The sequence below is a fragment of the Anabrus simplex genome, chromosome 14 (assembly GCF_040414725.1).
Source record: "Anabrus simplex isolate iqAnaSimp1 chromosome 14, ASM4041472v1, whole genome shotgun sequence".
In the NCBI taxonomy this organism is placed as follows: Eukaryota; Metazoa; Arthropoda; class Insecta; order Orthoptera; family Tettigoniidae; genus Anabrus; species Anabrus simplex.
The window spans coordinates 23,835,505-23,861,924 of record NC_090278.1 but is presented as its reverse complement, the minus strand read 5'-3'; the positions used below and the strand labels follow the sequence as shown (position 1 = coordinate 23,861,924).

Below are 26,420 nucleotides of genomic sequence, written 5' to 3'. Positions count from 1 at the left end.
TGAAATCTATCACACAATGTGTCAGTAATGATGTCCAGCTGTCCAGGGATAACCAGGTTAGCATATGTTTATATTACATTGTGATATGTTATTGTTATTGTGTATCTGATAATTTTTCGTCCATTTGTTTGAAAATTATAGCGAAATTCATTAGACACTGCGCTCAGCATTGGGAGTAGACTAGAAATAAAGCACGCTGTGGGAACAGCATGCAGTTTTACAATATCTCGCTTGAGGGGTTAAACCAGCAACTCTTCTGCATTAGGACTAGTAACGTCAATATCAAGTGCCGCACAGTATCTACCAGGAGACCTTGAAATATTTGAAGAAAATTATGTACGAAAAATGACAATCCTATAATTAAAAAAATATTGATATTTCGAAGACCACCAGATGGTATGCTTTAAAATGAGGGGTCACGTACCGAATTCAGTTCAGTCGATATCTGACAATATCCATTATCGGAAAAGAAGAATTTGTTGCTAGGAGAAGAAGTGATCGGTGGTCGGACAGGAAAGATGAAAGAGATGAGTAATGCACAAGTGGAAGCATTGCCAAAGTCAGCTGAAGCCCACAGATGGACAGTAAGGCCACAACATTCAACTTACCTCCAATAATCCTGCCAAGTGGATACCATGCTCGATCATCGAACCAATTGTGGAAGCTGTAGAAGCCCTCCTCAGCCAGATATTTGGTGGTACGGTAGTTAAAGTAGGGATCAAACTCGTGGATAACACTCTCGAACCGCAGCACGGAAAACAGCCGTGTTGCAAATGCTGCAAAACAAGGACAGGAATTTTTTTATAATATATTTTTATCATAAAAAGCAACTGGCTCAACAGCAGCATAGGAAAATACACAGGAAGGTAATGGCACCTTTCTCAATTCAACCATCACTGTTGCTCGACAACTATATTTCAATTAAGGGTCATTCTTATTACATTATCTTCATCCGAGTCTAACCATCTTGGCTCTGCTGCTTGTTCGCCTTCAATCAATCTTACCCTACATCATCTGCTTCCATCCTCTTAACATGTCTGAATCATCTCAGTTTACCTCTTTCCATTCTGTCTGAAAGTTTTTCAACTCCCAATTTACTACCCGACATTTGCATTTCTTACCCTGTCCTTCCTAGTCTTGCCTATCACATTTCTTAAACATTTACTCGCATTGGCCTAGATTTTACTCTCCTGCCTTTTCAATAGCGTCCAGGTCTCTGCTACAGTATGGAGCAGTATTACATTTTCAACATCACCTCTTCGCATATTCTAGATACATACCTACCAACTTTTAGAAACCAAAAATAAGAAGATTTTTTAATTCTTGGATTTCATCACATATATTCCACCACAGTCAACGTGAAAATAGGTCAGGATAAAAGGCATACATATCTACAGTTACAATGCGAATTGACCATTAAATTTAAAATCTTAAACTAAGAAAATATAAAAATGGTTACAAGAAAATGTACCTAATCACTCTCATTCATGACACATACGAATAATAATATTTGTGTCACACCGACGCACACAACAAAATGCTTAATACCGTATTTTCTTGCGTGATTAACGCACTTTTTTGACGAAAAATACAGGCGAACACTTCGGATGCGTAAATTATTCAAGGAATTCAGATATTCACAAATTATTTACAGTTCATTTACATTTAAAAGATACATCAAATATAATATAAACAAAATTGGTTCAACTCATTTGCGGTTATCGTCATATAGCGTAAAATTCCGGGGTGAGATTTTTTCTGAAAAGTCAAATAGGGTACATCAGGTAGGGGTAAGTAAGACACGTGGGTTTGAAGTACCGACACTAGAAAATATTCTTCTCATTACGAGCTGAAAATACGACCTGAACGACATACCGGCAAAAAAAAAAAAAAAGAAAACTATCTAACACGAGAAGGGCCGGGCATCGAAGGAGGGACTCTGCTACATTACCCCTAACCGTTCGTATCCAATCTTGTACGAGTGACGTGTCCATCCACCCTTTCTGTTGAATACGAACGTGGATCACTCGCGGAAAATTTGCTTTAGGCATTGCTTTTCGTTTTAGAACAATGTAAGGTGCAAGCTTCTGCCATCAGCTGTTACAGCAAGCATTGCAGTACCGGTACATCTTCTTTTTGTTTTTTTTTGCTTCCGATAGCGCGTGCGATAACACTAGATAACACTGTATGTTCCTTTCTTATCGATTGTTCGACTTTGTGGCATATGGAAACTGATTGGCGTCTGACCTGCGGTTCCTATAAGGGAGATCAAATATTCCTTTACTTCACGCTTCTCAATCACAAAGCGATGAAAATGGTTGAAATCACTCGTCATTTTTTGATATTACGTGAAATAGCGGTCTTCAGATTTGTGCAGCTGAAGATCACCATTTCATGCTATATAACAGAGAAGTTACCATAGGACTATTGAAAGTCATACAGTTCAACACACCTTCTATCAAAATTAAAAAGGCAACTTTGAAGGAAGATACTAAACACAACAAACAATCAATAAATACCTGAAGACTGATATACACATTGACTTTTTATCATAAACAAGATCAAGCCACCAAATGTTCTTACAAAAAATGCCTCATCACAGAAGTTTTAAGATTTTTAAATATGTTTAATTAGTAGAGACAGGAATTTGCCTATTTTATTCCTGTGTTCAGAAACGTAGGATTTTGAGAGATCCATTTTAGGGTCCTGTAGGCTAGATTTAGTTGGTTTTATTGTGCCTATAAATGCCTATTTCAGAGGTTTGTGCCTATTTGGAGTATAACTGCTTATTTGATGCCTTTTGAATCTATTTTAAAGAAGCCGATTTTCTTCCAGCGCATTATATTGTAACTAATATGCTCGACAGCAATATCTTCTCATTTCTCAAGATCTGTTTACAACACGAACAAAAATAGGAATTCTCGGAAGTCACCAGAAATAGTTCTTGGGAAATTTTCATCAGGAGAAACGAGGAACAATTTGACCTCGAAGCTTTCAACCCCTCCAACCTTCTAAGACATATTCGAGAACCAATCAACGTCGAACTATGTTGCACAACCCATATCCCTTATATCTCCTTCTCGATGTGAACCGCTGTACGCATACGCTTTATCTTCAGAACATGTTGTGATTTATTGTGAAGAAAAAGTGTGTCTGTGGCAATGCCCAAAGAAAAATCACCGGGCGAGTAGGCTGTGCGCATAGGGGCGCGCACCTGTGAACTTTCATCCAGGAGATAGTGGATTCGAGCCCCACTGTCGACAGCCCTGAAGATGGTTTTCCGTGGTTTCCCCATTTTCACACCAGGCAAATGCTGGGACTGTACCTTAATTAAGGCCATGGTCACTTCCTTCCCACTCCTAGGCCTTTCCCATCCCATCGTCACCATAAGACCTATCTGTGTCGACGAGACGTAAAAAAAAAATGTAATTGCAAAGAAAAACGTCGTCCTACTGGCTGAAGCGGTGGATCATAGGGGATCCCAATTTCACCATGGATGGAAGGGTAGTCTTCTGCCAAACTTGCTGTAAGGAGGTAGGTTCGTTTGTTCCCTTTTTTTTTTTTTTTTGTGAATGAACTAAGACTGCAATTCATTGTAGTATTTAGAGGCCTATTAATATACGTATTGAGGGAAGTTGTTTTTTACAATGCTGTATTAGTCGTGAACTTTCACTGATTTATATTGCTAAAATGTAAAATATCATTTAATTACTGAACAAGGAGTTAGAACGCTGGTGGTCTCTTGTCACAGAGTGGATGAAAATTAAAATTCAGTATTTTGAACTCTGATTCATTTCTTGTAAAAATAGAGATTTACAACTGAAATATTTTCTTTCTTTCTTAATCTGTTTACCGTCCAGGGTAGGTTTTTCCCTCAGACTCAGCGAAGGATCCCACCTCTACCGTCTCAAGGGCAGTGTACTGGGGTGTGAGACTTTGGGTTGGGGGATACAACTGGGGAGGAGGACTAGGACCTCACCCAGACAGCCTCACCTTCTATGCTGAACAGGGGCCTTATGAAGGCATGGAAGATTGGAAGGGACAGGCAAAGAAGAGGGGAGGAAGTGGCCGCGTCCTTAAGTTAGGTACCATCCTGGCATTTTCCTGGAGAAGTGGGGAAACCACAGAAAACCGCTTCGAGGGTGGCTGAGGTGGGAATCGAACCCACCTCCAATCAGTTTACCTCCCAAGACTGAGTGGACCCTGTTCCAGCCCTCGTGCCACTTTTTAAATTTCGTGGCTGAGATGGGAAATGAACGCAGGCCTTCGTGGGTGGTGGCTAATCACGCTAACTACTACACCACAGAAGTGGAGATACAACTGAAATGTAATTTTATAAAATCGTGAATAACTTTCACCAACGCTATCTATGTATAGGTCTCAGTGAACTCTATTGCACTTCCGTTAAGCCTTCGCGACACACAGGTTGGAGATCGAATGTGGTACTGCTAGGACGATGTCACAGAGGCTTGACATAAAAGACGGCACAGCTTGGACGATGTCACAGCGTGTTTTACAAGGCTGCAAAGACTGTCTTTACAAGACCAGGCCAGTGAAAAGACCGCTGGTCTGGATCGGTGCGGTCCGGTTAGTAACCGTTGTGCTGGGGGGGGGGCAAGCAAAGAAAGTCTGGGGTGCGTAAGCTCTAGCATCTCATTTAGAGTCTTGATAAACTGTGACAAAAAGTAAGGTTATGGGCGCATAACATGGCAATTTCAAATCACGCCGTTTTCTAATTTTCAACGAGGGTGGCAGCCTTGTGGGCACACATAATGCAGGATCTGTCGCAGGCATCAGAAAATAGTCTTCATGACAGCTGTCAAAAGCCAGCAAATAGCAACATATAAAATGTTCATAAATCTGATATTTATACTGCCACCATTTTAATTCTTCTATACAAGTAAGAATACTACTAGGGGCAGCTTGGTGAGACCCTGACAAGCATACTGTATAGGAAGGATCTCTCCTCTACGCTACACAGGTATCGTTTCACGTCTTTTTAATTTTTTAAATTTTTTTATTTTTTCACACCGGGTGACTTGGCAATGCGCGTAGAGGCGCGCGGCTGTGAGCTTGCATCCGGGAGATAGTAGGTTCGAATCCCACCATCGGCAATCCTGAAAATGGTTTTCCGTGGTTTCCCATTTTCACACCAGGCAAATGCTGGGGCTGTATCTTCATTAAGGCCACTGCCGCTTCCTTCCAACTCCTAGGCATTTCCTATCCCATCGTCGCCATAAGACCTATCTGTGTCGGTGCGACGTAAAGCCCCTAGCAAAAAGAATTATTTTTTCATCTGGTGAACTCGACAGAAAACTGCCAGATTGTAACTGAACATTTCTGAGGACATATTTCCATGTAAATTACGAATTCTCTTGTTCCCACTTTAAAGTTTTGTACTTCAAGGAATATCACCTCTAATAATATTTATCTTTTTTTATGAAACAAATGTATGTTTATACTAAGCATTATTGCCAATTAGCCCCGCTGTAGAAATTTATGCACAGGACCATTGTAATTTAAGTCAGTTTTATTATTTTCAGATCAAATGTGAAAATATATCCTACAGATCAACACAGAAATACTGCGATGCATTTGACACGAGTACAGAAAGCGTTGTCATCGCAGCTTTTCTACCAGTCCACTGTGAACAGCGACCAACAATTTTCTGTAGGCCTGTGCACTGCAATTATGGGAGCTAATACCCCCCCTGCATAAACTGGAGCATCTTCAAACTTCAACAAGCTGCCGGGAGCTATCACCGCGTTGGAGAAGTGTGGCTTTCATCTGGTGGAGTCATTTAGGGTTGTGGAAGAAGTCAGGAGAAGTTTTGACCGATCGTCTGGGAAGGTAGACGCTGTCAGCAAAATGTTCCATAGGTGTCCTGCAGCTGAATCCACGATGGAAAGCAACGGTAAAATTAGCCGAGGTGCTACGAGATGAGGTACAGGGGGGCGTATGAAATGTCGTACATCGGAAATGTTTTATGAAATGTGTAAACCTGGGCTCACAACCATGTCATTTCGTGAACAGAAACCTTATTTCATGTGTGATCCGACAGGCAGCACCACATGTCGCTGCCAGTTATACAGCACGGTGGACAAAGGGAGATTGACGCGTGAACAGAAGGTGAAGATAGTGTTGTTTTATGCGGAAACAAAGAACGTAGCTCAGACCCAGGAAAGGTTTCGTGTTCCATACGCCTCAAGCCGGTCGACTCACCGGAGAATGTTGCTGTAGTGAGAGCGACTGTGGCTCGGAACCCCTCAAATCCACCAGAAGTGCATGTGTTCAGACGGGCATCTCTCGTCGGTCAATTCAGAGAATACTGCAGTCTAACCTTGAAGTGTTTCCATACAAAATTACAACAGGTCATAAACTAACGGTGACTGACAAGCAACGGCAAGTACAGTTTGCTGCGTGGGCTATTGCAGAAGGTTTTCCCGTATTGCACAACACATGGTTCAGTGATGAGGCATGCGTCTATCTCAATGGTGCACTGAACAAACAGAACGTCCGGTTTTGGGCGAAGGAACGGCCTGCTATTGTGCACGAGGTTGAAAGTCATGGTGTGAAAGTGTGTGTGTGGGCTGCAATTTCCAGTCATGGAACTATTGGGTCAATATTTTCAATAACACAGTCAATAGCGTGTATTACTTGGACATGTTGACGAACAGTTTCCTTCCAGAACTCTCTGCATCACGACTACCAATAGAGACAATTCATGCAAGATGGAGCTCATCCGCACACAGCAAATGTTGTTCTGTACTTCCTGCATGAACATTTTGGGCCCCGTATGATGTCCCATCGATATCCCAAGCGTTTTCAGAGCAGCTCAATCTGGCCACCGCATAGCCCCGATCTCAATCCCTGCGACCTCTTCCCGTGGGGATATTTGAAGGAGACAATCTACCGCCATAAACCAGAAAATGCACAGCAATTGCAAGCGGCCATTGTGACTTTGTTCCAAGGGTTGAGTGAGGACTTGTGTCGTAGAGTGATCACAAACATGCGGGTTCGTCTCGAGCTGTTGTACACCGAGAAGGTGGACATATTGAACATGTCCTGCACACGGACTAACCATGCACATGTCAGTGAATGTTGTAATGTCATTTTGTATTTAATATGTTGTATATTACATTTTCTATAAACAATTACCAGTGTATGACATTTCGTGTGCCACCCTGTAGTTGAAGCAGTTGAACTGAAACTAAAACTAGACGAGGTGGCTTCATTGAAGTTTTGTCCAATCACAAAACATTCTGCCTGACAGGACAACAAGATCGTTACCAGAAAACAATGAAAAGTTGCTTGTTGTAAATTCCTTTTAAAGTACTGTAATTGAGTGTGTTATTAAATTATAAGTATTTTTTCATGCCTATTTTACACGTTAGTGCCTATTTACATATCTATTTTGGCTAATTTAAGAGCCTATATGCCTGCCTATTTTAACTGTTTTTAGTGCCTGTAATTCTCATCTCTATTATTTAGATAATTTTTTTAACATCATTGTAGACGAGTTAAAGTATCTTTCTCACACACCACCTCCCATTCTCCCCTTCATTTTCCAGCACCTTAACCCCTCAGCGCCGACATCTATACGTGGTATAGACCCTCTTTTTTTCCGTAGCCGCCGACCTCTATACGTGGTATAGACCCATACATGGTTTCACATTTACGGCTATAGCGCGAAGAGTTTTGGAATTATCGATATGCAAATTGTTTTGTTTCCAAGAAGACATTTTCGGGTTTATCAGCGTTGTAAATAAGAATTGAAAAATCGTTATAATGTAGTTGTTTTTGCAAGGATAATTATTTGTCAAATACGTCTGAGCACTAATTTCTTTCTTTTTTAAAAGTCTGTTTGCTTCATTCTTTCCCACACAATAAAATAAAGAAATGATGATCTGAGAAGTTTATCTTTTCGTGTGATGTTCTTTGCTCTATTTGTACATTGGGAGTGCGGTTTATTTATTATATTTGTCTTTATTTCTCAGCTTGTATTATTTTCGTAACTCTCCACGAGCGCTCTGTATAGGCATCAGTTAGTGCTACTTTCTGTCATACGATACGAGAACCAGTTGTTCATGGTATATATCTCGTTTGAAAGACATTGCCTCGACTTTTTATCTGAGATATGTATAGAGTTGGTTTGTTTCGTCATAAATGTTATTTCCCTCATTCAGTTTCGTCCTGTTGCTTTCGGTCTAGCTGCAGCTTCATCAGTCCGTGTGACGCGTCGCGCTCAGCTGTGGTATGACTGACGGTAACGTGCTTGAAATATTGTAAAATTCAGATGAAAGTTTAGTCGGAAGTAGTAGTGACAGTATAAGCAGCAATGATAATGAAATAGATGATGTAGCAGTGATAAATGATGAAAGTGACGATGAGGAGGAAACAGTGCTTGGAAATTTTGTGTAAGAGACTATAGATAATTATACGGGTCAAAGAGAAGTTTTCAACGGTGAATTCTGATTTCTAAATTCTCTAATAATACTCACACAGGAAACAGAGGCAAATATTGAGCAATTACCTTATCGGGTTCAGCTGGTGAAAAGTTTGTTTACAAAATACGCTCGCTTGGGAGGGGAATGAAATCCTCAAGGCCGGCGCGCTTCAGATAATACAGTTCCAAGGTTGCAGGAAAGACATTTTATCAGGAAATTAGCACCCAAGAGTTGGAAATCCAAACCTCAGAGACATTGTATCCTGTGTTCAAAACACGGCAAAAAGAAGACGTCAGTGTACTGCTGCCAGGAGTGTGACTTGAGTCCCTGTCTCAAGGTGTGCTTCGAACTCTGTCACACGGAACTAAATTACTACGGAAATGTGAAACAATTATGTAATTATCTGCATGTACATAGTTCTGTCATAAGGAATTCCAAATTTCGTGAAAATCGTGCTACTCTTATACTTGTAGTAACGCTTTAAGTGAATCGATGTATTTCAGTCGCGCGTAGTTGAAATCTCATCCGGCCGCGGGGTAGGAAGCTATTTAAACGGCTGCGACGCTGAGGGGTTAAGCAATAGTTTTAGGTTTCCATGGGAATATAGATTACGGTTTTAATGTACTCAATATTAAAATGGTTTCATCTAAGCTATTTAGAGACAGGTGAAGATGACCACTACGTGGTCGAAACGTCCTGTATGTGTTAATGTTTTTATAATTCTGCCAAAAGGCAAGAAATAAAATATCGATTAGGTGGTATTTTTAAATTGATTTGTTGATTGGATTAAGTACACAAAAGTCAAAAATGAGGCCCATTCAATTTTTGGATGTCTGCCTCAATATCATGGGAAAATGACTACAAATTTTCTTGAAACAATCTAGTTGGGGAATTTTGTTTATAATGGCAGGTACCCTTGCCTACTGCCAGCCACAATTGGATAGGGACGTTTTTACCAAAATTGAGGCTCCCTTGCCTACTGCCAGTCAAACAGAGAAGGGGATTTTTCATTACAATGGCAAGCACGCTTTACTAATGCCAGTTACTGTGCAGAGTTTTGATTACAATTGCAGACCCTCTCCTACTAAAAGTCAGTATCAATTTGCGGAGTTTTAACCTTTACCTCTCGCCTGTCGGGTGAGGCCTGACATTACGATATTCCCGTTATGTTACATGTAACTAATCTCATTATTAGACCCGTATTGAACTATGCTATGATATACTAACAATTTGTTGGTTATTTTGATCCACCTTTTCAATACAAATTTCCCGTTATGGTCGCATGTCGGAGGAGACCCGACATGACATTTTATCACCCACCGCTCATCTGCCGTCTTTTAACCGACAAAATACACAATGATATACTGTAGTGCCATCATTTGGTTCCGCGTGGAACTTTGTAGAATCCAGACACTATTTGACAGTCAGTCAAAAATCAATTATTTAGACGGCAGTGTAGCCGTCAGCTGTCCACTCACTCACGCGAAAGCTCGAGCGATATAAATAAACATGGTCGCCATGTGCTCTTCTAGTCAAATATGTGTTGTATATGTCAGGCAATGCACGAAACCACAGTATTTTCGCACCTCTGCTCCTAATGAATATATCTAATAGCATTTCACGATGCCTAAAAGTGAACTGACGACGGTCGGTTTGTGTACTGTAACCCAACATGTACCCGATGCTGATGGCTGGCACAATTATAAATCAATAGTTTCAGATTTCAAGAAATCGCCGTTTACAGTGATTTCAGCCTACAAACTAGTGCGAGGTATGAAAACAGAGACCGAATAGAGTTTTTCAATTGCTTTTCTTGCGACAATTTGTACACTAAATTATTAACGAAACCAATCGGAATGTGATAACGGTAATAAGAATAAAAATGTCCGGCTCCATGGCTAAGTGGTTAGCGTGCTGGCCTTTGGTCACAGAGGTCCCGGGTTCGATTCCCGGCAGGGTCGGGAATTTTAACCATCATTGGTTAATTTCACTGGCACTGGGGCTGGGTGTATGTGTCGTCTTCATCATCATTTCATCCTCATCATGACGCGCAGGTCACCTGCAGGTGTCAAATTGAAAGACCTGCACCTGGCGAGCCGAACATGTCCTCGGACACTCCCGGCACTAAAAAAAAAAAGCCATACGCCATTTTATTTTCATAATAAAAATGCAAAATAATTCGTCTTAAATTCCACATATTGCTTTTATTTGCTCCAGTATAGCTTGATGAAAACGTGTATAGCCTAACTACATCATTTAAAAGCAAGTGCTATCTCCAAAATCGTGAAAGATTAATACAGGTTATATAAGATAAAAATGTACATTTAAAATACGAGTAGTAGAGGCAACTCAGAGAACTTTAATTTGAGGGGTAAGGGTTAACTATAATGGTAGGCCCCTTTCCTAGATCGATATAAATCAATGTGTATTATATACAGGTAGATATATGAAAGTATACACACATTTATAATTGCAGACCTTCCTTTTGAGATTAACTGCTCCTAAACAGTACGTCATCATATTGACAAGCGGACTGCAACATCAGACGCCTTTTTTCAGTGGTCTAAATGGTTGGTCCTATAACATTTTCTTGTACCTCCTCCATTTATCCGTTATAAACTTTGCATAGGGTGAAATTTGGGTAAAGTTTTCAAACATTCCTTTATTTTTTGCATATTTATGTTGCAGCTGGTCATGCCAATGTGCGCGCCGAATTTGATAATCCTATCTTCCTGGTAAGGGGTCAAACTATAAAATATATGTGTGAAAAGTACAAAATTTACTTACAATATTGAGAAATACAGTTCTATCAAACGTATAAGGGATCGAGATACGACAAAAATCATAGGACCAAAGTTGTAGATCTCTTCATGCTTTGTGCAATTGCATTATCTGCCTTGTGATATGACTTGCTGTTTAGCCACCAATTAACTCGAAACAAAGGTCTGCACTGTCATTAAATGTGTCTCGATATTCTGATATTTTTCTGGGGTAAAAAGTTAAACATTTGAACGTCTTGGAATTTTTACATCGGTTATAAGCTAAAAGCTATAAATTTGCCAAATTACAATCTTCTTCTTCTTCTTTTTTTTGCTATTTGCTTTACGTCGCACCGACACAGATATGTCTTACGGCGGCGATGGGATAGGAAAGGCCTAGGAAATGGAAGGAAGCGGCCGTGGCCTTAATTAAGGTACAGCCACTGCCTGGTGTGAAAATGGGAAACCACAGAAAACCATCTTCAGGGCTGCCGACAGTGGGGCTCGAACCCACTATCTCCCGAATACTGGATTTCAATCTTCTAGCTCATGTGGCAGATTGTGTCCACCATCCTGATTTGGGGAGGGGAATTACGATTTTCCATGGGTTAGGAAAATTATACGCAACTGGGTGAAAGAAATATTTACACTCGAGTTCTCATGCTGAGCCTGAAATTTCGAAAACCCCCAGCCTGGCCTCTTTGGTGACTTTTGGGAATTTTAGATTTTCTAGAGATCCTGAGGATATTTAAATGTCTTAGATGCCTCAAAGTGCCTGCCAACGGCCGTAGCCGTGTTGAAACACCGGATACCGTGAGATCTCCGAAGTTAAGCAACATTGGGCGCGGTCAGGAGTTGGACGGGTTGCCACGCGCTGTTGGTGAGGGGTAGGGGAATGGAGGAGCGGAAAGGAACTGGCCACCCTACGCACGTAAACTCCGGCTCAGGAACGCCTCTGCGGAGGTTCGGAGCTGCCTTCGGGCAGAATAACCCTTACCTTACCTCAAAGTGCATCATTAATTTTGTAGTGGCAACAGTTAAGGACTCTGCACACTGCATGACAAAATGTGTAACTACTCTTGAAGGACTGACTGAAGTAGTTCATGTCCAGTGCTGAGCTCAAAGTCAACCTTGTCGGCTGCATATATGACTTTATAATGGTAATGGTGAAAAAATGAGTGTATCCTCCTAATTCAATACACATATTCCATCATTAGACGGAGTAATCAAATTCAAACATGTTTTGGCTCGTTTGAGCCATCTTCAGTGAAAAAACTGGGGGGTTGAAATAATTTACATAATACAAGCTAAAAAATGCCAAAAAACATAATGAAGGAACAATGAAAAAACAAAAGAGAGCCTAGAAGGAAACAAAATTAGCACAATATACAATATTTACATCATCATGTAAAGCAAAAAACAACTCACTGCAACAACTCAGAGAAACAGGGGTTAATACAAAACATAACTGAAACTAAAAACTGTGTTAACCAGAGAAGAAAAGAAATGAAAAACAAATGATACAGACGGAAATGAACAATAAGTGTGCATAGTGAGGTTGCGGACCTCTTATAGGTGGGCCGGTACAAGGTTGAAGTTCTGTCACGTTGGCACCATTACAAAAATGAAATGAACGTCACCCATCAATCAGAATCACCAATCTACTACTATTTATGTCAGATAGTTACGCATTTTATTAATGTTAATTTGTATTTAATTCCGTATAGTGCTTATAATCTTTTATTTGCATACACAAATATGAGCATGATGCAATACGAAAACACGAGTACGATTATTACAGCTCAGTCCCTTCTGTCACTGTTATGGACAATGCACCTTACCACTCCGTAATAATGGACAAGACCCCTACTTCGAACGCTCATAAAGAACTGTTAGTGGAATGGCTGCAGTAAAGAAATATCCCAGCGCATGTGTGTATGACTAAATTAGTTGACGAGGTAGCGAAGGAACAAGGGCGGCATGAGGTTATTAGCTTGCTGCCATACCACAGTCACTTCAACCTCATTATGTTGGTACGGTTTGGGGTGAAGTAAAACATAACGTACGCACTAATAACAAGTCCTTCACAATCCTGAAGTTGAAGAACTGTTCCGGGAGAGTATTGCTCAAATGGATGCCGCTTTGTGAATGAAGAAAGTTAGCCATGTCGCAACATTCATTAACTTGGCATTGGCAATACAATCATGGCATCATCAGTGATTGTCAGGAATTGATATCATCTTACATGATCCTTGGCCTAGACGACAATGACAACCAAGGCAACGGTAGTGATGGCAGTGATCTGGAGGGTAACGAGCCTCTACCTTTGTGAATCAGGTATGAAAATAAGGTTTCTGAATTTTCGTAAATGATTTTACTTGAAAACTTTTGTGTTAGCACCGGTGTATATTATTATAACATTTATTGGTGTATTTAAAGTGAGATTCTTGTCGGCCGATTTCGTCCGTATTTGAAAGTTCGATTTTTGTCAGTGGATTTCATTTGTATTGTGTATCATCGCAATGACATCATAAACATTTCTCCCATGTTTTAAAAAAACTCACGTGTCCTGCAGTCAGCTGTTGTTGCGGCGGCAACATCGCTTTGTGCACCGCTGCAGTGTGACCAACATTGTGCTCAGCTGTCATGTGCAACCTTACGCCGGCCCATCTACAGTTTACAAAATATTGGTTTTGTAACAATACAAAACAGGATGAAATCACTGTTGAAAATTCAGGCAGAAACTCTATATTTGTAGAAACCCATCACATCGAATTGGCTATGAGGGGAGCAGGAGCAAAAAAGTTTGAGAAATCAAGCCTGACATAACGTGCAGGCAAAAAGCCTGTGACAAGGAAAAACACTGATGTAATTTAAAACCTTAGAACAGCAGCATTCTCAATATCTCCTCAATCTAGCGGTCCCAATCTTGATTATTGTTTCATAAAGTTGGCTGCTTGGTTTGCCTTATTATAAAAGGCCGGAAGGGCCACGAAGGGTGTGTAGAAAGCTTAAAACTTATGGTGTTTAGAAGGTGGTTGTCCTCACAAACGGCCTAGCCTTCTCAAAGTAATGGTCTCGTGAGCGCGATCGAGTCAATTGTTGATTCAGCTGTGTTTGCGAGGATGAAAGGAGTGGAGGGGGGAAGGGGTGGTGCAGGGCTGGTGTGGGGAAGGGGGAGTGGTGGAGAGATGGAGGCGGGGTTTGTTTTTCTTATGGAAGTTCTGACAAATATATGGAATTAATGTTTCAAGTAGAATTTTTTTTTTCTCACTGACTTCATTTAAATTGTGAGAGGAGTTCATAAACTGATCTGAATCAATGTGGATGCTCTCGAGAACGTTGAGCAAGGTGCCTCTTTGCTCATAATGCAAGATCTTAAGATTGTTATCTATTGAAGTGTATTCGCGACTGGATGCTTTATGATGTTCACTTATAGCTGAAAAACGATTATATTTGAGAGCGTTGCGATGTTCGGAGTATCTTATGACAAAATTGTGGCCTGTTTGACCAACATAGCTGGAATTACAGGATTGGCATTCTATTTGTAAACTCTGGAGTTCAAATATTTGTTATTAATGTTATTGTTGACAGTGTGTGGATTGAAAATGAGTTTGGAGTTGGTGTGGGAGGTTCTATATGTTATTTTCATGTTGTGTTTTTTAAAAATATTAGACATTTGGTAAATGGTACTATTATTGAAAGTGAATGTGGAAAACTTTTCTTTAGGAGCAGAATCTTTATCTAGAGTAGTCTTGGGCCTGCTCTTATATGTATTGATGATTCTGCTGACGAAGGTTCTACTGAAACCACTGTGTTCTGCAATACTATGAGGACCATCCGGAAAGTAGTACCTGTTAGTGCCGCATGAAGCGCTGATGACTCAGGTAGCCGCTGGGCAAGGTCAGACCACGTCAGTGGCTTGTCTGCCTGCTCTGTGCGAGGTTGCGTGATGCTAGCATTGCCTGTGTTGTCTCTGTGATCGTTTAAAATGTTTAAACAAATTGAGAATCCCGACAGTTGTGAAGTGAGGGCCGTGATTAAATTTCTTAATGCACGAAACGTTAGACTTTGTGATATTCATCGTCAATTAATGGAGGTGTATGGAGACAATGTGATGGACAAGTCGTCTGTTCGGCGCTGCTGTTGCAACTTCAACATGGGGAGGGGGAATACGCACGACGAGGAGCGTTCAGGGAGACCATCTGTCATTGCACACCACCTGCTGAGCACAGTAGATGAATGCGTAAGGAACGATCGGCGCGTCACAATTGATGAACTCAGAATATTTTCCTAATGTGTCTCGAACAATTATTCATGAAATTGTCAAAGACCATCTGCATTATTAAAAAATCTGTGCAAGGTGGGTCCCTCGCATGCTTACAGCGGAGCAGAAAACCAAGCGTATGGCTGCAGCGCTGATGTTTCTGGGACGTTATTCCGATGAAGGAGACTCTTTCCTGACTTGCATCATTACTGGGGACGAAACATGGGTTCGTTATGCATCAACAGAGAGTAAACGACAGTCAATAGAGTGGCATCATGCTCATTCACCAACCAAAGACAGTTCCGTCCACCAGGAAACTCAGGGCAACCGTTTTCTGGGATCGCCGAGGTGTACTGCATATTGATTTTATGGCCCGTGGAGACACAATTAATGCTAATGCATATTGTGAAACATTAAAGAAATTACAGCGGGCAATACAAAATCGACGGCGAGGTCTATTGCCTACAGGCATCATTCTCCTTCATGACAATGTCAGACCTCACGCAGCTGTGATAACACAACAACTTTTGCGGCAATTCAAGTGGGAAACCTTCGACCATCCCCCATATAGCCCGGACTTGGCCCCTTCGGATTTTCACCTCTTTACGAAGCTTAAAGACTTTCTGGCGGAAAAAATATTTGACAGCGATGAAGAACTTAAACGAGCCATGAGTACGTATCTCAATGCGCTGGCGGCGGAGGACTATGATGCTGGAATACAAAAACTCGTCCCACGTTATGACAAATGATTAAATTTGCTCAGAGATTATGTGGAGAATTAGTGTAAAGTATGCTCTTTCCAATAAAAATGTGTATATTTGTTAAGATTTACTCCTGTGTCTTTATTGCGCAAATGGGTACCACTTTCCGGATGGCCTTCATATAAATAGTATTAATTTCTTTTTTGTAATTCTTGCGAGATAAAGGAACAGTTAATGGTCTGAGGACCATGCTATTGCAAGCTGCTTTTTTATGTATGTCTGGGTGCACAGAGGTCTGATGGATGGTATTGATGGTGTGGGTGAGTTTCCTGTATATATTCAAGGATAAAGTGTTGCTGCTGTTGCGCATAATGGTTAAGTTCATGTAATTACGGCCATTATTGTTCTCTGACTCTATGGTGAATTTTATATGTGGGTCAATGGAGTTGAGAAATTCAAGTACTGTGTTGCTGTTAGTAACGCGGGAGTCTAAAATAACAAACGTGTCATCTACAAAGTGTGTCCAGTGTTGAATGCTGTTAATCTTGCCAATGATGTGAGAATGCTCTAAATGATCGATGTAGATATCCGCAAGGATTCCTGAAGCTGGTGACCCCATAGGAAGACCTATCTGTTGGTATATGACATTATTGAAAGTGAAGAAATTGTTCAAAGTAAACTCCAGAATCCGAATAAATTAATCCATTTCGCCTATGCTTAAACGGCTGAATTTGGAAAGATTGTTCTTGATCAGTTGTACGGTGCTGTTAACGGGAAGTGTTTAATCTTGTTGCAAAATTCTGTGAAGCTCTTTACTGATGTATTGGCTTGAAAACGAGTGTGACTTGAGGAATTTGTGAATGAACCGAGATACCTCATAGGTCTTGTAATGCATATATGAAAATGAGCTGGACAAATTGAATATGTCTATAATAAAGATAAAGGATGCCTTTTTATATAGGCAAAAAAGAAAAGGCAAATGCACTGCATTTCTAAGAGAGAAATATGAAAACAAAGAATAAGAGGATGAAATTCTAGCTTTCCCAATGCCTATATGTACAAGATGGAATTCCTGGTTTAAGGCTGCAATGTATAGCCCACCACACATGTGAAAGACCCGGTAGCATTTTTCAAAAACATTGGAAGATTCAAATTCTGGGGTCAAATTATTCCAACAAGCATAGACTTCAACAATACAAATTACAAAATTACAAGCAGTGTATGTGTCCGTTGTTGGTGCCTCTCTTATGGATTTTCTTAATTTCTTGAAGGTATCAAGTACCCAACAATTCTTGACCTTGAGGTAAAGCTGATTGAAGAAGTAGGTGCTGGCTTGAAAGTCAACCTTGTCAGCTGCTATTAGGCGATGGTGGAGTATTCAATCAGACGATCCTCCACAACTTGGAACAGCTTCCTCAAAAGATGCAGATAATGGTAAGTCCAAGCTTACGTGTGTTGCCCAGTCAGCTCTAGTAGAAGTCAGGACTTAAGGACCACTCATCTAGCCAAGAAAACTGTAGAAGCCATCGAATCATTGTTTGATCCTCGGCATGCACCTGCGAACTTAATTTCCTACAGAACTGCTCCGAGGAATGCCCCATTTTTTAAGAGGATGGAATCTCAACAGTTTTTACCTGACTGCCATCAAGAACCAACTGTGTCAAAAAGATTATGTGAATGTTCCCGAGATCCTAATGGGATTAAGGCTCGCAGAGAAACAATAAGAATGGACAACTGCTGCCAACCCTATAGGCTGTTAACCATTAGAGAGTTTTCTCCTTCGAGACAACACATCCAAGGTTGTGTGTTAACGGAGGCAGACATTTTGTTGACATCATTAATAAAATCAACAGTAAATTCATAACAATGTGCTCCACAAACTCTCAGCCAAGCATTCGAAGAGAACAGATCACGGAGAGTCAAGACACCGAGCTCGCACCCAGCAAACCTCCAGCTCACCACGGTACTGAATAGTACCGCACCACGCAGCCAGGAGCGCCTCATCGTCCAGCCAGCCACCACGAGCCCCCGCTCGCCCCAGCCTTCCACCACCAGCCAAGCAGAGCGCCAGCTGTTGCTGTTCCCAACGCAGTCAGACCTCTTGGATACAGCCAAACAGGACTGTCCGCGGCCTCCGCCAGTCACCCAGCAAAAGCAGACCAGACCAGAACCAGCAGACAGCCTGCCCAACCGGCGGGCACCCAAGAAGCTAGCAAATTTGTCAGAGCCTTCAGTGCGGTCAATGGTTCGGAACTCGTCCTGTTGCGACACGGTAAACTACACTTGTTTCGACCGTGCCCACTGAGCGAGCGCCTAACAACGCCGGTCCTCATACAAGTTTGAACAAACCAAACCAGTGCTTCACCTAACCTGCTCCCACAATCACACACTATGAGCCAACCTCCAGCTTGACAAACCAAATTAACTGCCAATCTACAAGCCTGGCAAGCACAAATAACGTCCTTCATGGAATAATCTTTCAGTCCTTTAATTCAACTCACAGCGACTCAAACGCCTCTATCCACCCCAAGGTGGTGGTGATTATTGTTTTAAGAGGAAGTACAACTAGGCAACCATCCTCTATATAAACTAATCCGAGGGAAAAATGGAAGGGATCCGACACTTCAAAAAATGAAGATATCGGCCAAAGGAAGACAAAGGCCATGAAGGGCAAGAAAACGAAAGACTCCCTAGCCCTCGCAAACCTAATAGCGTTGGGGTCGGAAAAGAACAAGAGTTGACCAAGGGAGATCTGATAGGATAGATGAAAGTTAGGAGCCTGGCACAAGTGGAAGCAATGCCGGTACTCAGCTAAGAGCCCCATGGTCGCCAACCCACGCTCCAAAGTTCAGAACCCCTGGGGGTTACCCACCCGAAGCCCACTACGCCACCACTCTCAACCCTACTCTCCTCCCCGCCCTCACACATCTCATCGAATCAACCCCTCATGAAGAAGATGACAGCGATAAATCCGCAGAAGAAAACACTGAAGAAGTAGACTACACAGGCCCACTCTTCTGTGTTCGCGGGAACACCACCTTCCCAGTTTCTCCGAAATGCAAGGTGCTAATATTCAACCTCAGGAATCCAGACCCAGTTCCCATGACCAGAAAAGCAATCATCAGCGCCCTCATGCCTATCTTTTCTGAGCACATCGCAGTCATCGAAGAGTCTCATAACAACCCACTGTTGATCACTCCTTATCGCAACAATTCTATTCTGGAAGCCCTTGAACCCACAAATATTCCTATCCCTATTATCATTAATCCCCTCAATAATGATGTCAACCAATAAATCATCTTACCGCCCAAAACCACAAACCAAGCATCCCAAACTATCTCCACCCCCACATCTCAAATGAAGCCCTCACCAGTGGAAGCAACAACTCAAACAGCCTCAACAAATGTTACCAGCAAGCATGCCACGAAAACTCAAGAAGCCAGCTTCAACCACCGCCAACAGAAGAAAATTGAAGCCGAAAGCCACCCAAACCAATCCTCCCCACCCCACCACAAGGATCCCCACACCAGCCACTCCAACCACCCAACAGCAAGAATCCCAAACAACTCCAGACACCCAAGATAAATCTCAGCAAGCCTATCCCATAGCCTCCGATACCCACACTCAAACCATTCCCACACCCGTCTAGCAATAAATCAACTTAACGAACCCAGATCACTACCCATTCACAAACCTCCCAAACCAAAGTCAAAAATAACCCACCCCAGAAGAAAAACTAACCTAAAACAGTCAAAAAATGCCAAAACACCCCTTTGTCTCGCACCACATCTCAACCTTGCCCCCTCACCCCTCATTAACCATCCTCTGTTATAACTGTCTTAAAGTAAATCACCATGCCGCCAGGTGCAAAAATAAGACCTGATGCAACAGGTGTGGTGGACCTTACCACCAACCTGAATGCAAGGTGCTAATTGCCACGGCAATCACGCAGCATCGTTTCCTGGTTTAAGAAGGCAATCAAACAAAATCACCTTCCTAAAGCCGACTGGAACACATACACATACTACCCCCACCCCTCCGACCAACCCACCCAACAGTAACCTTCTACTGCTCATCCTCAGCCTACTCCAACACCAAATTCAGTCCAACTCAGGGCCTCCTCGGTGGATCGAGTAGCCAAGACCCTGACGAACCTAACCAGACTACTCGCCCCCCTCCCCCCACCAAGAAAATAAAACCTACCATGTCCAATTCTCACTTCCTTAGCTACTGATCTTAAGTAACAAACGGCCTTTTAACACCAGAAAGATGAAGCACTGGTTGCCGGAGACGAGGCGGTGCACACACCATAAATGCTGCATATTAACGATGCTATTCAAAATTAACACCCGCACACCCACGTCAACATAAACTCATGTTTACCGAAAGTATCAGTCGCTGTGAACAACATTAGTAACAGCCTCACTGTTCACAGACCAGCAACACTGGGCATGGTTAGCACTTGGATGGGTGTAACTTGTAACTGCTGTGCTTTTCACTGAATGTACATTGATCTTCCTGGGCACACACACGCCAAAGTACAACATACACATACAGACAGAGCAAACACATACGGAGTTAAGCAACATCGGGAGTGGTCACCCACTGGATGGGTGGCCAGCACACAGAGTCCTAGCTACAAATACAGCAAAAATCACGTATACTGGAAATTTTAAAATCTAAAATCTCTTTAATTCAAGCGATAAAACACACTAGTCCTAAAAAAACAACAGACCGAGAGATGAGCTCCGATGGGAGCACCGGTATTGGTACGTCACACACCACCTGTCCACAAGACAGGTGGACCATACAGAACCTAGGGATGCTCCACAAACTATGACCCTAATAATAAAGTTGACGAACGAGTCTTATCGAGCCTGTCAACCAAGAAAACGTTACTGGTTAGTTGAAAGGAAACAAGGCGCAGGAACTAACAGATAATGTCATGGTTAAACATTTTTAAGTTCGGAAGACAGTGATAAAAGTGATAATGAAGGCAATGAACGTATTTATCACTCAGAGGGGCCTACATGTGGTCCAAGGCAGCACTGGCCTATACAGAACAACAAGAGAAGTCTACAGCACATGATTTGGTAGGGTTGAAACAGTGATGCAACATAGTGGCAAGCAAGAGAGGTAACATCTTCAAACAAAATGTTACAAGACATTTGCAAGGAGAGTTAAATTGGTTTCTAAAAACTTATTAGGGCTTACTCTGTTAACTGCATTTATTTTTAAATTCAGAGACCTTAGCTGCCACATACCTCTCCCCACATTCCTTGCCTTTTGTCTGAAGTCAGTGGCATTGTAGTGAAGGGTGTTCATTCTTAAAGAGAAGGATTATTGTCAAGTGGTGCAATAAAGTGTATCGTTGAACCCCGTGCAACAGTCTCATTTGTCATAAGTACACCAGCAGCAGTGTTGAGTGTGCCCAGTGAGTTACTTGTGTAATCATCTCTTTTACAGCCTGTGGTACAGGAAGAAGTCTTAGTGGGAGTGAGGATGAATTAGAAGTAGTACTCGGACAGTGATAGGGACGGAGCACTAATGAAGAAGTAGTAAATATTTGTAATTATGTTTTACCGCTTAATGGCTTTTGACCATTACAGGAAAGGATGTTGTTGCCAAATGGACATAAATTCCTCCTAAAAACTCACATGGTTGAACCCGCAACACTGTCACCCATTTACCAGGAGTGAAACCCATAACGAGAAGTGCATCATCAACACCTGAAGCAGCTTAGAGCATTTTTTTTCACAAATGATATGTTGCACTGTAAACTGTACAAAGCTGGAAAATGAATGTCAGAGGAAATTATACTTGCAAACAAATTGCTAATGATATATGCATTGTCATGAAGAAGATAATTATTTCCAGCAGTGTAATTATTTTCGAAGGACCCCTCTCCACCACTTAAGGATATACTACAGGAGTAGCATTATGTAGTTAGCCTGTCCGCTGAATTCTGCAAGATGAGGCATTTAATAAATTATTCCTGTGCATGACACGTTTTTACTTTTATAACATTCATATTCTGTGAATCTATATAATAAATAAATAAACATGAGTAAATTAGTTATTATTATTATTCAGTAATTTACAATGTAATTTACAATGAAAGTGAATCAATTATTGACACAATGCCAAATTTTAGACTCCTAAAACAGATTTTCGATTTATTTTGGAATAGTAAAACATAAAAACACTTGGCTTAAAGAAATACAAATGGATTTGAATGAAATGAAAATTACTACAGAGCAAATTGAAAATAGAGAAGAGAAGAAAATTCTAAACAAGAAATATACAAAACTATCACTTAAAACATCAAAACATAAGCAGTATGTTATATCAGCAGAAGAACGGGCTGCAAGATCATCTAGAATGAAGAACTTTTGGGGAAAGAAGAAATCATTAAGTTTTAAAAAATGAACTTATTTTTTGATGTACTTATTTTTTTGAAGATTTTATTGTATAGGGTTGATTTTGGTGCTCCAATGTGGGCGTAAACAGTGTAAATAAAATTACAGCAAGTTCAATCATAGTGGCCAGGAAGTGCCCCATGCCACCTCTCACATTGCATCAACTAGCACCACCTGTCCAGGGTTAAATACTGTACAGTACATGCAGTTCCCATTTTTATAAGCACTCTCCAAACACACTTACTATCTGAATACAAGAGAGTGGATACATTTATTTATTTGAGCTCCGTTGTAGAAAAGGTTGGTAGCTCTACAGACTGAAAAAAAAGTTCAGGCAACAGTTGAATTAACCTTCTTCCTGTTCTTCTCCCATTTATCTGGGGTTGCCACTAATGTGGATTAAGCCTAGTTTTATGACCAGATGCCAGCTCCATGTGGAGGGATGTATTCATTATTTCGAGTTTCTGTGATGGTAGATAGAGATGTGTTGTATAAAAATGAAGATGGGTATTAAGACTGTCAGGAACCCAGTCCCCAGGTCACACGGGTTAACGAAACACAGCTAAAATCCCCAGCTAGGCACATACCTGCCAACTTTAGGGAATCAAAACTAGGAAGATTGTTTAATTCCTGGATTTCATCGCGTATATTGCGCCACGGCCTTGATGAAAAAAGGGCAACATAAAAGGCAACCGTATCTACCATTAAATTTAAAATCTTACACTAAGAAAATATAAAAATAGTTACAAGAAAATGTAATAAACACTGAACAAAATGCATAGTAGTTTCCTTTATTAGACTGTAACATGAACGGAAAGTCAATTTTAGAGATATCTCTGAACACTTGGAGATAGTGTTTGTTATGTTTTGTGGCCATGATGTGAAGAGAAAATACCAGAAACTGTCACTGACACAGCTCTCTGAAATACACTCAACTCATTAAAATAATGAACTAAGTATAAACACAAATGCACTTAAATACGCGAAACTACCACATACAAAACAGATATATTTCATACATTATTAACCCGTAGAGTGGGGCTCGCTCCAGGTGACACGGCTGGAGTGAGCCCGCTGGTGGGCGCACGTCACATGAAGCACGGACATTTTTTAAATCTCCGTTACGAAACAAGCGGTAGGTTTGAAACTATCACCGTATGTTCCGAGAAGTGCTGCCATCTGACAAAAAAAATTTCACTTTCGTGTATCTAAGCAGTTCTCGTCTGGGAAACCCCATGTTATCTACTACACAGCTGCGTAGCGCAAGAACAACTTATGTGGCGCTTGGCGAGAAGCTCAGTGAGTGTGCTGAGTGGAGTGTAGTATTGCGTGTCTAGGGGTGAATGTTTTCAGCTCTCATAAGTTGTTTTGTTGGTATATAAATATCTGTTGTGATTTATTGTCTTAATTCTACATGTAGCGTTTCCTATTTGTCGTGAACGCGTCCAAAAAAATTGTAGACCTTCCGAGTGATGATATACGGGATATTCTCAAACTCAGTGAGGAAGATAGTTGCAGTGATTCTAGTTTAGATAGCAATGGTAAAACTATCCCGCTATTAGAAGCTCCAAGCAAGAGTGCTTCCGTCGGAGTAGGCCTGCTGCCTAGATGCCGTGGACAGGTGTCGAGTTTGAACTCCGATGAGAGTAGCGAGTCAGAAAGTGGGAGCGATATGCCTCCCACTCTGCCTAATGACTGGGATGTAAGGGGATGTAGGAGAGCCCGATTTCCAGCTGCATACCAAAGTGGAATTCAGGACGAACTTTTAAATAAAAAAGAACCGGACGAAATATTTGAGCATTTCATTGACTATGAACTGTGCAAACTTATTGCAGAGCAAACTAATCTGTACGCTCAGCAGTCAATACAAGCTAGTATAGGAACAGCTAAGATGAAAAGGAGAAGCAGGGAGAGGGATTGGGTTCCTACTAACAAGGAAGAAATAAAACTTTTATTTCTGATCTTTTTTCTTCAGGGTATAATTCAAAAACTGAAGCTATCTCATCATTTTTCACGTAATAGATTGTTTGCTATGCCCATGTTTTAAGAGAACATGTCCAAGAAACGTTTTTCCTTCTCCTGAAATTTTTACATTTCTCAGATAATGAGGCTTACATTCGGCAAGTATCCCCAAAACTCTACAAAGTGAAGCCAGTTTTAGACATTCTTATACCAAAATTTAAAATTTCCTATTTGCCAGACAATTGTCTACTAATTAACGAAAGTTTACTCCTTTGGAAAGGTCGCTTGGGGTGGAAAATGTACATTCCGAAGAAGAAAGCCTGTTTTGGGATGGAATCTTTTAAATTATGTGAGGCTAAAACAGGATATGTGTGGAATATCCTGTGGTACACAGGCAAGCAAACTGAGCTAGTAAATGAGGTTTGTGGGGTAAATATTTCTCAGTATACCAAGCCCTCGAAAGTTGTGTTGGCTCTAGCCGAACCTCTTCTAAATAAGGGGTATCTCATAGCTCTAGATAATTATTACAGTAGCCCGGAACTCTTCGATCAGCTCAATGAGTTTCAGAGACGCTGTCAGTACTGTAAAATCTAACAGAAAATCTTTCGAAGGACGTCATGGGGAAAAAGTTGAAAGAACGGGAGGTGGCTTTTGCTTATAAAAACAAACTCATGGCCTTGAAGTGGAAAGACAATAGAGATGTCTGCACGCTGACTAGTATTCATGACGCAGAAATGCGCACTGTTCTAAACAAGAAAGGAGAAACCAAAGAGAAGCCGTCGTATGTATTGAGTACAATGACTCAATGGGAGGGGTGCCATACAGTATGGCGAGAAAAAGAATGAAGAAATATTACAAGATTTTTAGACACCTACTGGACATAAGAGTTCAATGCTTTCGTGATATGCAAGAAACACGGCGGTAAATTCACTCCGCTGGAGTTTCGTATTCAAATTCTGCATAAACTATTTCAGAAGTATGCGAACGCTACTCCTAATGCAGCCTTGCCAATTTGATCAGTGAGACCCTCACCCACTGACGTGTCAACTCGATTCTCAGGAAGGCATTTTCCAGATTTCAATCCAGCCTCAAAATTAAGACTGCACGCAAATACGAGATGCATTGTTCGCATGGCAAAAAGCCAGCAGGAGGACACTTAGTATCGTTGTGTAGTTTGCAATGTCGCTTTGTGCCCCTCTCCTTGCTTCAGGCTATACCAAACAGCAGAAGTATGAGCATTGCAAATATGCCAGTGAGTCTCAGGTTCCACGCTCGGGGAATTTGAGAAGCTCGTAGTCTACACACTACCGGGCGAGTTGGCCGTGCGCGTAGAGGCGCGCGGCTGTGAGCTTGCATCCGGGAGATAGTAGGTTCGAATCCCACTATCGGCAACCCAGAAAATGGTTTTCCGTGGTTTCCCATTTTCACACCAGGCAAATGCTGGGGCTGTACCTTAATTAAGGCCACGGCCGCTTCCTTCCAACTCCTAGGCCTTTCCTATCCCGTCGTCGCCATAAGACCTATCTGTGTCGGTGCAACGTAAAGCCCCTAGCAAAAAAAAAAGTCTACACTCTGTGACCGCTGTACAATCTGTGTGCTGGCAACTATCAGTGACCATCTTGAAATAGTTTTTTTCAATTTTTTCTCCAGTCATTTGTTATAGCTATTGAGTGTAAATAATTAGTGTAAATAGTGTTGAACAGTGTAATGTAATTTTGTATAATGTGGTGAAAAAATTGTGATAAATGAACTCGTGGATTACTCGCTGCCCTCTACAATGGCAAGTTACAGGCCTACGTGGTGAGTACATTTTTCTATTTTATTTCAGGAAAATGTGATATTTGAGTAAATGTGTGTCTATTATT

The 26,420-nt window shown here is 41.3% G+C and overlaps 1 protein-coding gene across 2 annotated transcripts in view; it reads right to left on the bottom strand.

Moving 5' to 3' along the window:
- Stt3A (catalytic subunit 3A of the oligosaccharyltransferase complex) overlaps positions 1–26,420 on the bottom strand; it is a 182,687-nt gene that overhangs the window by 132,961 nt on the left and 23,306 nt on the right. For both annotated transcript variants that reach the window (XM_067158057.2, XM_067158058.2), the window contains exon 3: positions 609–776. In XM_067158057.2, coding sequence (XP_067014158.1) covers positions 609–776 — 168 coding nt within the window. The remainder of the gene's footprint in view (positions 1–608; positions 777–26,420) is intronic.